The sequence below is a fragment of the Neofelis nebulosa genome, chromosome 6 (genome assembly GCF_028018385.1).
Source record: "Neofelis nebulosa isolate mNeoNeb1 chromosome 6, mNeoNeb1.pri, whole genome shotgun sequence".
In the NCBI taxonomy this organism is placed as follows: Eukaryota; Metazoa; Chordata; class Mammalia; order Carnivora; family Felidae; genus Neofelis; species Neofelis nebulosa.
The window spans coordinates 77,443,093-77,456,571 of NC_080787.1; the positions used below are offsets into that span (position 1 = coordinate 77,443,093).

General features: G+C 34.2%; 1 protein-coding gene across 4 annotated transcripts in view; it reads right to left on the bottom strand.

Annotated features, from left to right (window-relative positions):
• Nucleotides 1–1,225: 1,225 nt before the first annotated feature.
• The window catches only part of IBTK (inhibitor of Bruton tyrosine kinase), a 91,272-nt gene continuing 79,018 nt past the window's right edge, over nucleotides 1,226–13,479 (bottom strand). For all 4 annotated transcript variants that reach the window (XM_058734555.1, XM_058734553.1, XM_058734554.1 and 1 more), the window contains exons 27-28: nucleotides 3,282–3,414; nucleotides 1,226–2,479 (exon numbers count right to left, since the gene is read on the bottom strand). In XM_058734555.1, the coding sequence (XP_058590538.1) occupies nucleotides 2,348–2,479; nucleotides 3,282–3,414 (265 nt within the window). In that variant the 3' untranslated portion in view covers nucleotides 1,226–2,347. The remainder of the gene's footprint in view (nucleotides 2,480–3,281; nucleotides 3,415–13,479) is intronic.

The following is a 13,479-nucleotide window of genomic DNA, read 5'->3' on the forward strand; positions in this document are numbered from 1 at the left end:
ATTAGCAATTTCTAAGAGGCACAGCTGTAGGGGAATCGGACTGAAAGAAGACCTCATTCTCATTAGTCACTTTCTCTGGAATTCATTTTCTTCAGTTTATCAAATAGAATCTGCAGGGTTAGTCTATTAGGCTTCTTCAGATCTAAAATTTTATGAAACAGCTATTAACACCCTTATGAGCAAACACATGTACCCCAACCTCCAAAAGAGTTACAGAACCAACTTAGATATTAACTAGCAATATTTCTCAACTGTCTCTGTCATTTCTATATAGTAGGAAAGTCTTAAATTTGTTTTAAAAGCCATCTCTTCTGAACTCTGAAAGGTCCCAAATCCTAGTATTTTGTCAAAATATTTGACTTTACTTGACTGGTAGAGTTGTCAACTCTGCAAGTTTTCAGGATATTCTTATTTTATACCCCCACCTCCACGTAACCATCACCTTTCCAGGCTAAAGAGTTCTAGGATTGTTTTGGTCCACCTTAAAAACCTCTCCATCCCCTGATCCTTTAAATTGTCAATTTCTAGATTTTCTTCACTATTAGGTCTTAAAATCAAGGGATTAAAGATGAATTATTATAGGCAGAATATTATTTTAGGGGAAAAAAAAAAAACCTTTCACTTTCCTGGGCTTTTTGGTGGTAAAGTATTTAGGTTACTATTTTCATGGAATTGTTTACAGAGTTATAGTGCATAGTAGTGCTTCTCTTTCATTTTACTAGCAAAAGAACTCTTTTTCCCAATGAAATTTCATATAATACCTTATAATACCAAATGGGCCATACAGTCCAGTGCTCTGATGGAGGTTCGTAAAGGTCTGAAGCTCCACAGACTCAGTCAGCCTTTGTCCTTCCTTCACATCCCATCCAACAAAGATCCTTTATGGTGCTTCCTATAGGCAACGTGGAGTACACCATGAAAACCATCCCTTTATAGCATCTTTAAATGTTAAAGATGCCAATAAAGAGCTTCGAATGAAATAAATCCATTACTTCAGAAGGCCTCTTTACTGCAGCTTCAATAATATAAAATCCATTTTCTTCAATGTAGTCAAACATAAAACTGTTCACAGATGCATCTTAGGAAAACCGCCTTATTTTAAGCAATCAAGGAGTGAATATACAACATCAACTTATTACATCTATTGTATATCAGGTGGAATAATTAATAATTCCTCCTATGGTAGATGTCAATATAGTATATCAAAGACACATTAGCAGTAAAATAGATCAATTATTTTTTATTGCACATTTGCTTACAAATTTACTGTTTTCGGTAGAGCTAAATCTCAAGTATTAAGTTAATTTCAGCCATATTTCCATCAACTGAATTACAGCAGTGACTTGCCTCTATGTCCCCCTACGATTATGTTTCAGAAACTAGAAGATTAACCTTCCCAATCTGTCTAGTTTACTAGAGCATACATTTAACATTTGTTTTTAAAATATTTAACCACTCAAAAACAAATAGCATACTGTAAAGAAAACAATGTTTATGTCTATTGATATAACTCAAGCTCAGAGAACTTCTGATTATATAATATTGTAAAGGGTCTTCAAAACTATTCAATTCTTATATGTATAATTAAGCATTTATTTTGGAAAATTTTAACATTTTGAGAAACTGATTCTCTCACAATCAGGCTTTTATAATGTTTCCCCTCCCCACCAAAAAACAACCCACAATGGCTCCAAATTTTATAAAGGAACCATTATCTTGGACTACATTTCAGAATAGTAATCATATTCTTCTCTCACTGGACTCTGTAGTTTAATGCAGAATGTGCTGTACAAATTGAAAAACTATGGCATTCGAGCAGTCTAAGCTTTAAATAGACCTAGAACATGATAGCCTGATCAAAAAAGACCCAAGAATGGAAACAACTACTGTAGCGAATACAAATTTTTGGCCATTAATGGATCAGAAATAATGGCTGATGCTCCTACTTTAAGCTCATCAATATCACATAAAAAAAGAAGAGTGACAACAGACATTTGGCAAAATCTACTTATTTATCTCAAATTCTCATGGAAACTTATTTTTAATGCCTCACTCTTAAATTTTACACTTCAATCACTCGTATTAAGATTGTTCAGAAGAAATAATTCTACTTAATCTTAACCAGTAAGTTTTTCCTCTCACACATTTTTACATAAAAAGTTACTAAAATCACAATTCTGTGGCATTTGTTTTTAATCATACAAACATTAAATACCTAAACTTCAGTAATTATATCCTTTCTTATTCTATCTAGAATGATGTTACCAAATTGTAAGAACTCTTTTCCACAGCTTTTCTTTATAACAATCATGATTTATGAAAAAATGCATTTCAACTCCACAGCAAATTAGCATCCATGCTTATTCCACATAGGTACTGCTAATGGTCCCTGTGGTGTCCTTTCAATAATGACAAACTCATCAGGGTTTCCAAATGCCTCATAGAAAACCAACAAATCTTGTATCGCATGCTCCTCGATCTGAAAGAAGGGTGGAAAAAAAAAAAAACAACAAGCCTTGCTTTACTATTTTAGAAGGATTATATTACCTTCCCAATTTCCTTTTGTGGAAGTACCACTTTTTGTGAATACAATGCAGCAAAACTAGGTATCCTGCTATCCCCTTGGCAAGAAGGATTAAGGCCTAAATTAGAATAATCAGATACCTACCCAGCCTTGAATTTTAATCTTGAGCAGAAAGGAAAAAAAAAAAAAAAAACAAAAAAAAAAACAACACCTGAAAATAATTGTTGGAATCCATTCATTCCAGTAACTTCAGTGAGATACTGTACAAGTCTTCTAATTCTTGCTTCTAAGCTCTCTGGGGCAACTGTGGGTCTTACCTGTTTCTAAGCCTGGTTCTCAAGTCTTTCAACTAAGTCTGAGGAATTCTAATAACCCTCTAATAGTTTCCCTTTCCCTTAAGTTTGCCAAAGTTGGTATCTGTGGCTTACAACCTAAGAACACTTACTGACACAGAAGCTGGGTGTAGAACTGGATATTGCTAAGTTCGTTATCGATCACTTTTAAAAACTAAAATGGTCTAAAGTATCACCAGTGCTAAAAAAAAAAAAAAATGAGCTTATGATAACTGGTTCTAAATTAATTATCCTGAATACTTCAACTGATACTTATTGAGTGCCTCAGTTTAATTTTATGTTTACATTTTAATGTAATAAATATATGCCCCTTTGCAATGAAAACAAACATAATTTTAAGACATGTGGATGATATGTAATGTAGTTCTTCCCTAAATTAAGTCCATTATAGGCAACTTATTTACCTGAATCAAAGCCAAGGGTTTTTCTCGACTTCTGATAAGAGCTGCTTCCTGCTGTAGTTCTTCTTCTACAATAGATGCAAAAGTGATGGGGGCTACCATGGAAGGAGCAGTCAATGAAGAAGACAGCCAGGGACTGAAAGAATAGTAACAATGAGTTTTCATTCATCTTCCCAAATTTTGGCATATAAAATCTCCTCTCAAATACTCTTCCACATTTTTTCCCAATGACCTACAATTTAAGGGGACTTGGAAGCTTTTGCATTCTCTTTATAGAATGGTAAGGTGAGAAATAGAAGAAAGGAGAACTAATACTTTATTTGGATCAGTGCTGCAGAGATCAGTGCTGTAGAGATAACTTTAGAAAACACCAATAGGTGAGATGAAGCAGAAACAATATAACTAAACAGAAAGGTAACTAAAACTGTGGAGCAGACAGTAGTTAGATAATACATTCTATTCAATATCATACTATTCTCAATGTCTTAATGTCTTAATATTATCTTTCAGTGCTAAGCAACAGCGTAGCTTTGAAGGCTCCAAAACTAATCAGTTAGACTTGGGACTATACAGAAGTCGTAAATCTGAAATATGGTTGCCTTCTAGTCCTGGAGAACCATGAGTGGAACATCTGCAAAACAAATGTCAAAACTGGAGATTAAGACCTCTAGTAATATTAGCAAAACTATTAATAGAAATAAAGAGGAAGAATTACGAATCCCTGAGTCAGGTCAGATTTCCCTTTAAAATTATAAGTAAAAAACAAAACACAAAAAAACTATACTCATAAAATCATGTGTATAAAATACCACAGAGGATGATCTTGCAAGAAATGGTCTATTTTTATAATAATATTCATATAAGCATTTACTATTATCAAACATACATTAGGAAATACAGAAAACTTTGTAAATAAAGTTCCACATTAATAGTTTACGAATAAAAGTGAAAAATTAGCACTGTTTCAAAATACATATAAACAAGGTAATTAGCAGCCAAATTCTGTGAGCAACTATTATAGTAAATACTTTGATAAGCCAGGAATTAGAATATAGAGATCATATCTTCTTTTTCTATCCTATAAGAACTCACAAACTAAATGAGGAAGAAAACATATAAAATGACATAGTATAGCAGAAAATAATTTAGTATCTAACAAGGACTATAAAAATCAAAAAAGATTTGGTTAGGGGCACCTGTGTGGCTCAGTCGGTTAAGTGTCCGACTTCGGCTCAGATCATAATCTCACAGTTGGTAAGTTTGAGCCCACTTTGGGCTCTGTGCTGACAGCTCAGAGCCTGGAGCCTGCTTTAGATTCTGTGTCTCCATCTCTCTCTTCCCCTCTCCCCACATCGTGCTCTCTCTCAAAAATAAACATTAAAGGGGCGCCTGGGTGGCGCAGTCGGTTAAGCGTCCGACTTCAGCCAGGTCACGATCTCGCGGTCCGTGAGTTCGAGCCCCGTGTCAGGCTCTGGGCTGATGGCTCGGAGCCTGGAGCCTGTTTCTGATTCTGTGTCTCCCTCTCTCTCTGCCCCTCCCCCGTTTATGCTCTGTCTCTCTCTGTCCCAAAAATAAATAAAAAACGTTGAAAAAAAAATTAAAAAAAAAAATAAACATTAAAAACATTTTTTTTTTTTTTTAAAGATTTGGTTATTTGAGAGGGCTTCATGGAAAAGACAGTAACGGGGTACAGGATAAGGGGGGTAGGAAGTATTCCTGCAAGGGAAAAACTTAACAAAGGTACTACAGAGACTGGCCTAATTGTGGAATTTTACAGCTAGAAAGGTACCCTAGAGACTATCTGGATTTATCCAATGCTCTAGACAGATTTAAAAGAAAGTCAGAGAATGAACAAACAGGACCTAAAATATTGACATCTTGATTTGTTTATGCAGTTACTGGGTATGTGTAGCACTATGGTGCTGAAAATCTGATTAAAACTCAGTCCCTCCCCTCAAAAAATTCTGGGAGGAGAGATTTAAAAATCTATCTAAACAATGATGAAAGAACATGAGATAAAACAACTGATACCTGTACCAATATGTACTAAGTAGTATGGATTCACAGGAGAAACTGGTATACTATGGATGAGGGTATGTACTGCTGTCTTCACTGAGGAAACTGCATTAAAGCTGAGGAAGGTGGCACTGACACAGGGTTTTTGGTAGTACAGATACATGGAATAGTAAAAGATTCTGGTGGCTTAAGTAAAGGTAAGTTGTTCTTTTCAATAAACAGAATGATTGGCTTAAGAGTTTGGCTGCGATTAAAAGGGATATAAAGTTAATAAAATGAACCAGTAGGGCCAGAGTACAAAATGCGCTGAAAGCTAAAATGTTCAGACCTGAAGTGTGGGCAAATAAATTTACTGAGAGTATTTTCATACACATTATCTCATTTAATCTTCATAATACTCTGTAAAGAAAGCAGCATGTATTATTCCATTACACTGATTAGGAAACTTAGACTCAAAGAATATTACATAATTGCCTTATTCACAGGTTGGGTAAGTAGCAGGGACAGGTGAAAGCTGGTCTTTTTTACTCAGAGTACAGTATGTTTTCCATTATCACAAATGCCTTTTTTCTATTATTCCCCTTAGTTTAGAATACATTCCACTACAAATATCTTCTTATTCTTTAAGGATTGGCTCAAATATCACCTCCTCTCTACTCCTAAAGCACTTCAACTACTATTAAAGAACTTTACACACTGTGTTATTATTATTTACACGCCTGCCTTAACTGCTCGACTAGTCTCTCAAGGTACACACTGTGCCTCTCTCAGTGTCCAGCAGGACATGTGGAACACAGTCATTTGTAAAAATATAATTAGGAATAATGAACTGAATCAGAAAGCCAAAGGATTTTAAGTATGAGATAAAAACTACAAAATAAATAGAAAAAATTCTACATTCTGATGGAATAAAGAGGTACCTTAAAGACTAAATGCAAATTCCCATGGTTAAGTTCCTGGAAAGGTTCTTAGGAAAAAAAAAAGTCCTAAAGTCAATAAAGTCAGTCCAAGACTGGAGACTAGAGGCCTTCTAGGGGCACTGAAGCATAGCATGGAATAAACACAGATAATGACTTAAGTGGTGCTCAAAACTCCCTCTGGTGTCTGGGGATCAGCTAAAAGTGTTAGACACTTGCAAAGAAATGGAAAAATATTGTGTAATCAATTATTATTCAATTAAGTAAGAAGCAGCAGCTACAAACTGTGAAAATGCTATGATACTGGCTAAAACAAATTGAGTATCAGGACTACACTATCTTATACAGGCCTTATTAAATCAAAGTTAGGCAAATCAGAGCTTAAGTATAACAACTCACCTGTATAACAGATTTTATAATACATAAAGTACTTTCATATACATCATCAGATATAAGCCCTATAATAAACCTGTATGACAGGCATTATTGTTCTCATTTCATGTGATAAAACTGGTTCAGGAGAGGTTCACAGAGGGCTACTATGTTAGACTGAAATTCAAATCTGTTTTATAAGATGGTAATCCCAGAAGTCTTTCCATTAATGGTCTTTCAATGGATAATCTCATTAGTTATAAATTTACCCAAACAACTGCAAGTCCATGAAAATTTCATCTTAGAATGAAGCAAAACTGTTAAACAGAGCTCTGATTAAACAAATGTCAAAACATGCTAAGTTTCCAGATAATAAACACAACATTATTAAGCTTTAGGTATTTGCAAAACAGACATCTCAATAGACAATCTATAAAATTTAGCCTTTTGAAAATAAAAGCAACATTGAAAGGCTGGCTAAAATAAAATCTTCTTTCAGAGATTTTTGTTCAAAGAACGTTAATCTTGCCAAATTTAGACTTTGAGAATAAATTACTTCTTATACAGTTAAAAAAATTCTGTATTAGCTTAATTATAAAGATTTTTATGTAAGGTTAGAGCTGATGTAACAGTTTTTATCTCACAACTAGTTTTCCTAACCAATAAGAAACACGAGATCAGTTTCTGCCCAGAATTACGTAAGGGGGTGTTTAAGTGAAAGGAATATGAAAGAACACACAAGTAACAATAAACATAAATTACACAAACCCCTTTTCTACATTTTAAAATCCCCAAATAACATTGCCATTCCTAGATTTCTCTAACCTCAGGGGAAAAAAAAAAAATCACAGTTTCTACAATTAAAACAAGATGTAGGATTTGAGGAATTTCCTAAGATGAGTTCCATCATCCCTGCCATGAAAATTCCCTAAAGAATCATAGCATTTCTGCTTTTTGCTCTAACACTGTTTCCTCTATTTACACGATTTCCTCTATTTACACTACCCCCTCTCCTCTCTTCTTTTCAAAAACAAGCTTTTGAAATGTTTGTGGCAATGCAAACAGATCAATATTTTTCTAATACTATTCATATGGCCATACATATAATGGTCAAATATTTGGCACTGAATAAGAAAAGTGTTTATGAACTAAACACATCTCCAGCCCATGGCCATTTTTTCCCCTTCTCTGAACCACTCATCTATCACTTAAATCATATATTGCCTTGTGACTTCATATTATTATACTGTACTCCAATTTCATTCCTGACTTTTAATTTAACTTCCATGTAGTGCCTATATAGACTTACCAAGTAGATTTCAAACACATTTAAGGGACTAGGCCTGTATATAACACTTTTATATATACACATAATAGAGGCTAGCAGAATGTTGTACATATATAATTTGGTGAATTAATATTTTACTTCACCTTTTTTATTATTTCCTTTTTAAAGAGCTCACTTACGGTTACACATTTTCTGTGATGAAATTAAAAAATGAAAGTCAAGCTATTTTACTCGTTAGTGATCAGATAAAACACAGTGCTCAGTGATAACTTAGAGCTATTTAAAACATTAACTTCCACTTACCAAACAGTCAAGCTATGGATGGCATGACACTATTATACACTCCTTTATAATTTCCAAACCAGTGTAACAGCAGATGCCACTTTTCACAATTAAGAGCCTTGATGTTATAGCACACTCTAGTGATCAACTATGAAACCACAGATCCTCCATATTTTTCGAGTTCTATGACAAATAAAGACTTATCCAAAGAAAATAAAATTTCAATCTACAGCATTAATATTCAAAATGTAAAATTATTACAAAAATGAACTTAATGTTCATATCTTACAATTTATATACCTAAGGCACATAACTCACTCATTAGAAAAAAATGTTACTTGAAACAATTTTACCTCATTTATTCATCTTTTTCTCACTGAGCACCTACTACATGCTAGAAAATAAGCGTTGGTAATTCAGTAAGGAGCAGCGATCAATCTTCTCTCATTGAGATGACTCTCCTCTCCTATGCTTTCATTGAATATATAGTTGGATATAAAAACATTAAAATACTTGTAGGTGAAAACACTAAACAATGAATCACACTAATAACAACTGTAGAAAGTGTGATGAATAAGAAATGCTATGGGAACACATAGAAAACTGACGCAGGAAGGGAAGTCTGACTTCTCCGTAGAATATGACTGAATAGAGACTGAAAGAAGAATCAGAGTCAACTAGTCAAAGGGTAGGCAGGTGGCCAGAAATAAATGGCATTTGAGAAAAGAACTAGAATACAAAGATGTTAAAAGAGAAAGATAAGAGGTTGGCAGGAGCCAGACTATGTAGGCCTTAAAGGCCATATACAGATTCTAGCTTTCACCCTGCATTTCAGTAAAGAATATACTGGCTCAATATACTGGAGGAATGTAAGAAAAGCCATGGCAAGTACCAGTTAGGCTACTCAGGTGGCCCAAGTGAAAGATCACAGTAATATGAATGAGGGAGAAAACAATGAAGATAAAGTTTACTATATGATCTGATAAATTTTCAACATCTAAAAATGACATGTCCTAATGGCAGACTAGATATTGGTCAGGAAAATAGAATGTTAAAGACTTGCAAATGCCACTTACCAAGGAAGAAAACTCAGGAAGAACGGGCTTTTTAAAAGAGAACTTTTGTCTTAATTTTAAGCTAAGTATTATGATATACCTTTTTGTTTCCAACTAACCATAAAATATTCCATTCTTCTCATCAAGAACTGGACTTTTTATATGCATTTTTTATTTGAAATAGAATTGACAATGTCATCTTAGCTTTAGGTGTACAACTGTAATTCAACAGTTCTATACATTATGCTATGCTTAACCACAGTAAGTGTAGTCACCATCTGTCACCATACAACATTATTACATATTATTGGCTATATTCCCTATGCTATACTTTTCATCTCCATGACTTACTTATTTTATAACCCCAAGTTTATACCTCTTAGTCTCCTTCACTTATCTTGCCCATCCTCCCAACCCTCTCCCCTCTGGCAACCACCAATCCATTCTTTGTATTTATGTCTCTGTTTTTGCTTGTTTCTTTTGCTTTTTTAGATTCTGCTTATAAATGAAATGATATGGTATTTGTCTTTCTCTGATTTATTTCACTTAGCATGGTACTCTCTAGGTCCATCCATATTGTCACAAATGGCAAGATCTCATTTTTCTTCATGGCTAAATAATATTCCATTACACACACACATATCTTCTTTATCTATTAATCTACTGATGGACATTTATGCTGCTTCTATACCTGGCTATTGTAAAAAATGCTACAATAAATATAGGGGTGCATATATCTTTTTGAAATAATATTCCTGTTATCTTTGGGTAAATCAAGAAGAAAAAATCTGGAAAATTTTTGGAAGAAAAATCAGGGAAGGGGATGTTTTTTGTATATATTAAAAAAATTTTTTTTAACATTTTATTTATTTTTGAGACAGAGAGAGACAGAGCACGAGCAGGGGAGGGGCAGAGAGAGAAGCAGACAGAATCCGAAGCAGGCTCCAGGCTCCAAGCTGTCAGCACAGAGCCTGAGGCGGGGCTTGAACTCACAGTTTGTGAGATCATGACCTGAGCCAAAGTCGGATGCTTAACCGGCTGAGCCACCAAGGCGCCCCATGTTTTTTCTATATTTTTGTTTGATTTTATGAAAGGAGTATGAGAAAAAACATTGGTTTTGGACATAAAGTTTACAGTATTTCAGAACATCTAAGTGGGATGAAGATATCAAGAAGACAGTTAAGTAAGTCTGAAGCTCAGATGATAGTTGTGGGCAGGTGATAAAATTTTTGAATCTTTATAGCTAATAACTGAAGATAGAAGCTCATGAAATAGTGTAGAAAGAATATAAAGTGAAATGAGAAGATGACCTGTAATTGAACTTCAAGTAGAATGAGTCATAAAAAAAAAGTTCATGGTTTTGGCAATATGGAGGTCACTGCTGAACTTCGCCTCAACTGTTTCAGTTTAGTAATGGGACTGGAAGCCAGACTGGATTAAGAAGTGATTGGGAGCTGACAGCCCTTTTGAGAAATCTGGCTGTGAAGGGAGTAAGGGATTGGTAATGATAGGACAACTGTTAGAAGAAAGTGTGGGAGATGACTGAGGGATTGATTACCTCACCCAGACCACAAGAGAGAGATTTGAGCACATTCAAAACCAGATGGGAGGTATCTACCTAAAAGGAAAAAGGCTGAATATCCACAAGAAAAGAAAGGGATAATTAGCAGCTTAAGGCTTTTGAAGTGGAAAGGAGTTAAGATGCCAGCACAGGTACAAATACTAACCTTAGATAGGAAAAATAACTCTTCCAGTGCAAAACAAGAAAGGAGGAAAAAAAAAAAAGAATACATGCAGATGCGTGTTTCATATTAAGAAAATAAGGAAGTTACATGTCTTTCTATTTAAAAGTGGGTCTACATCACTCATCACACAATTTACAAAAACCAATGGTATTCTTATTTCTTTTTATTATTGAAAAAGACTATATTCAGTTTTTAAGAGTATTATGATACAGGATCATTACTGAGTATAACAAAGGCCAACTTAAAATTTTTAAAAACCTGGGATTGAAAAACATGAGAGATAATGATTTAAAACATCTGTTTAGAATTTGTAAACATACACATTTATAAAATATATAAACAAATGCATGTGTATGTGTACAATGGCATTCAAATGAAGTTGAAAATAAACACTTTTACTGTGAGAACTTAAGAGACTGACTGTTACTTATGAATGGAATAAAATGTCCTTCCCTCAACATTGTTAAGAAAACACCTTATAAATACTGAATAGTCATTTTCAGTGTACAATAAAATGTTCACCAAACATTTGTTGGTATTTTTTTTCTGAAATACATTTTTAAAACTAATTAAAAATATACAAATACTCTTAATACATTGAAGATCATTGGCATGTTAACTTCTATTGCCAGGTTCATTCATTCTTACATCAATTCAAGAATAAAATTTCTTCTGCCATCTTTGTTTAAGTGAACTGTGCTCTTAAAGAATCTGTGAGTTGGGGCACCTGGGTGGCGCAGTCGGTTAAGCGTCCGACTTCAGCCAGGTCATGATCTCGCGGTCTGTGAGTTCGAGCCCCGCGTCAGGCTCTGGGCCGATGGCTCGGAGCCTGGAGCCTGTTTCCGATTCTGTATCTCCCTCTCTCTCTGCCCCTCCCCCGTTCATGCTCTGTCTCTCTCTGTCCCAAAAATAAATAAAAAACGTTGAAAAAAAAAAAAATTAAAAAAAAAAAAAAAAAAAAGAATCTGTGAGTTGATTTTTATATCATTTATAATTACTTATTTCAGTCAAGATTTTCTTAATATTAGAGAATTAAAATATGCTTTGTACACTGAATTGTGTAAGGTTTTTCTTCTCTTTTGGACTGTGTTCTAAATAGGCAGGGGCAATGTTAATTTTATCACTGTAACTCTAGTACCTAGCATCATGTCTGATAGAGAGCAGGTAAGTCATGAAATATTTGTCAATTTTAAGACTACATATGTCTTACATCACACCCAATTCTGTATTTATGACCCTAACAAACCAGCCTTAATATTCTTACTTTTTCCTAAGTAAGCATATAAAAAACGTTTATCTGTTTCATATGTTAGAGTTACATTTAAGATTTTTATTTTAAAATCATGTTCTACTAATAAAAGTTTTCATAAAGATAGAAGAGAGAGCAAATGATTTTTTCAGATTCTTTCTGATCCCTGATTTTCCATATTGTAAGTAAATGGCTCAAGATCTTTGGTCCCAAATACACCTTTATCTATAATAAGGCAGTCAGTCATGACATAAACTACAAAGATAGTTTAAAGAGTTCATCTAAACCAGTAGTTTCCAATGTTGTTAGAAGACTTTGACAGTTCTTCAGGAGCTGCTTGTAAGGTAGATATGATAAGGTTAAACTAGTAATGGTTCCCACATCCCTCTTCTTGATTCAATCAGCAAAACATATTTGATAACATTGGAATTGGACATAAGATTTCATTTAAAAAAAAGGGTTTAGGGGGAAAAAGGCTTAACAAATAGTGAAAAAAGGTTTATCATTACCTAAAACAATATTAATCTGGTCACAGCTGACATTTTTAATTATGTTTTTGTTTTGTCTAAAATACTTTAGGGATTAATATCTTTGGGAGATGTCGTATTAGCAAAGATAAAAAAAAATTCCATTTAGTCAACCAACTTGAAACACAGTTCTTTCTTCCAACACAGGACTATCTAATGCTCTAAGAATGTTCCTTTTTGTACAGTGATTAAGAGAATTTACATACCATGGCAAAGAAGCTATTTTTATTAGAAAATTGCTCTTAAATTATGCTTAGATTTTCATGTTCCACGTAAGCATTTAAAATACGAAACCTCTTTTAAAATACACTGGACCTTTCAACAATAGCCAAATTATGGAAAGAACCTAAATGTCCATCAACTGATGAATGGATAAAGAAGTTGTGGTTTATATATACAATGGAATACTACTTGGCAATGAGAAAGAATGAAATGTGGCCTTTTGTAGCAACATGGATGGAACTGGAGAGTGTTATGCTAAGTGAAATAAGTCATACAGAGAAAGACAGATACCATATGTTTTTACTCTTATGTGGATCCCGAGAAACTTAACAAAAGACTATGGAGGAGGGGAAGGGGAAAAAAAAAGTTACAGAGAGGGAAGGAGGCAAACCATAAGAGACTCTTAAAAACTGAGAATAAACTGAGGGTTGATGGGGGTGGGAGGGAGGAGAAAGTGGGTGATGGGCATTGAGGAGGGCACCTGTTGGGATGAGCACTGGGTGTTGTATGGAAACCAATTTGACAATA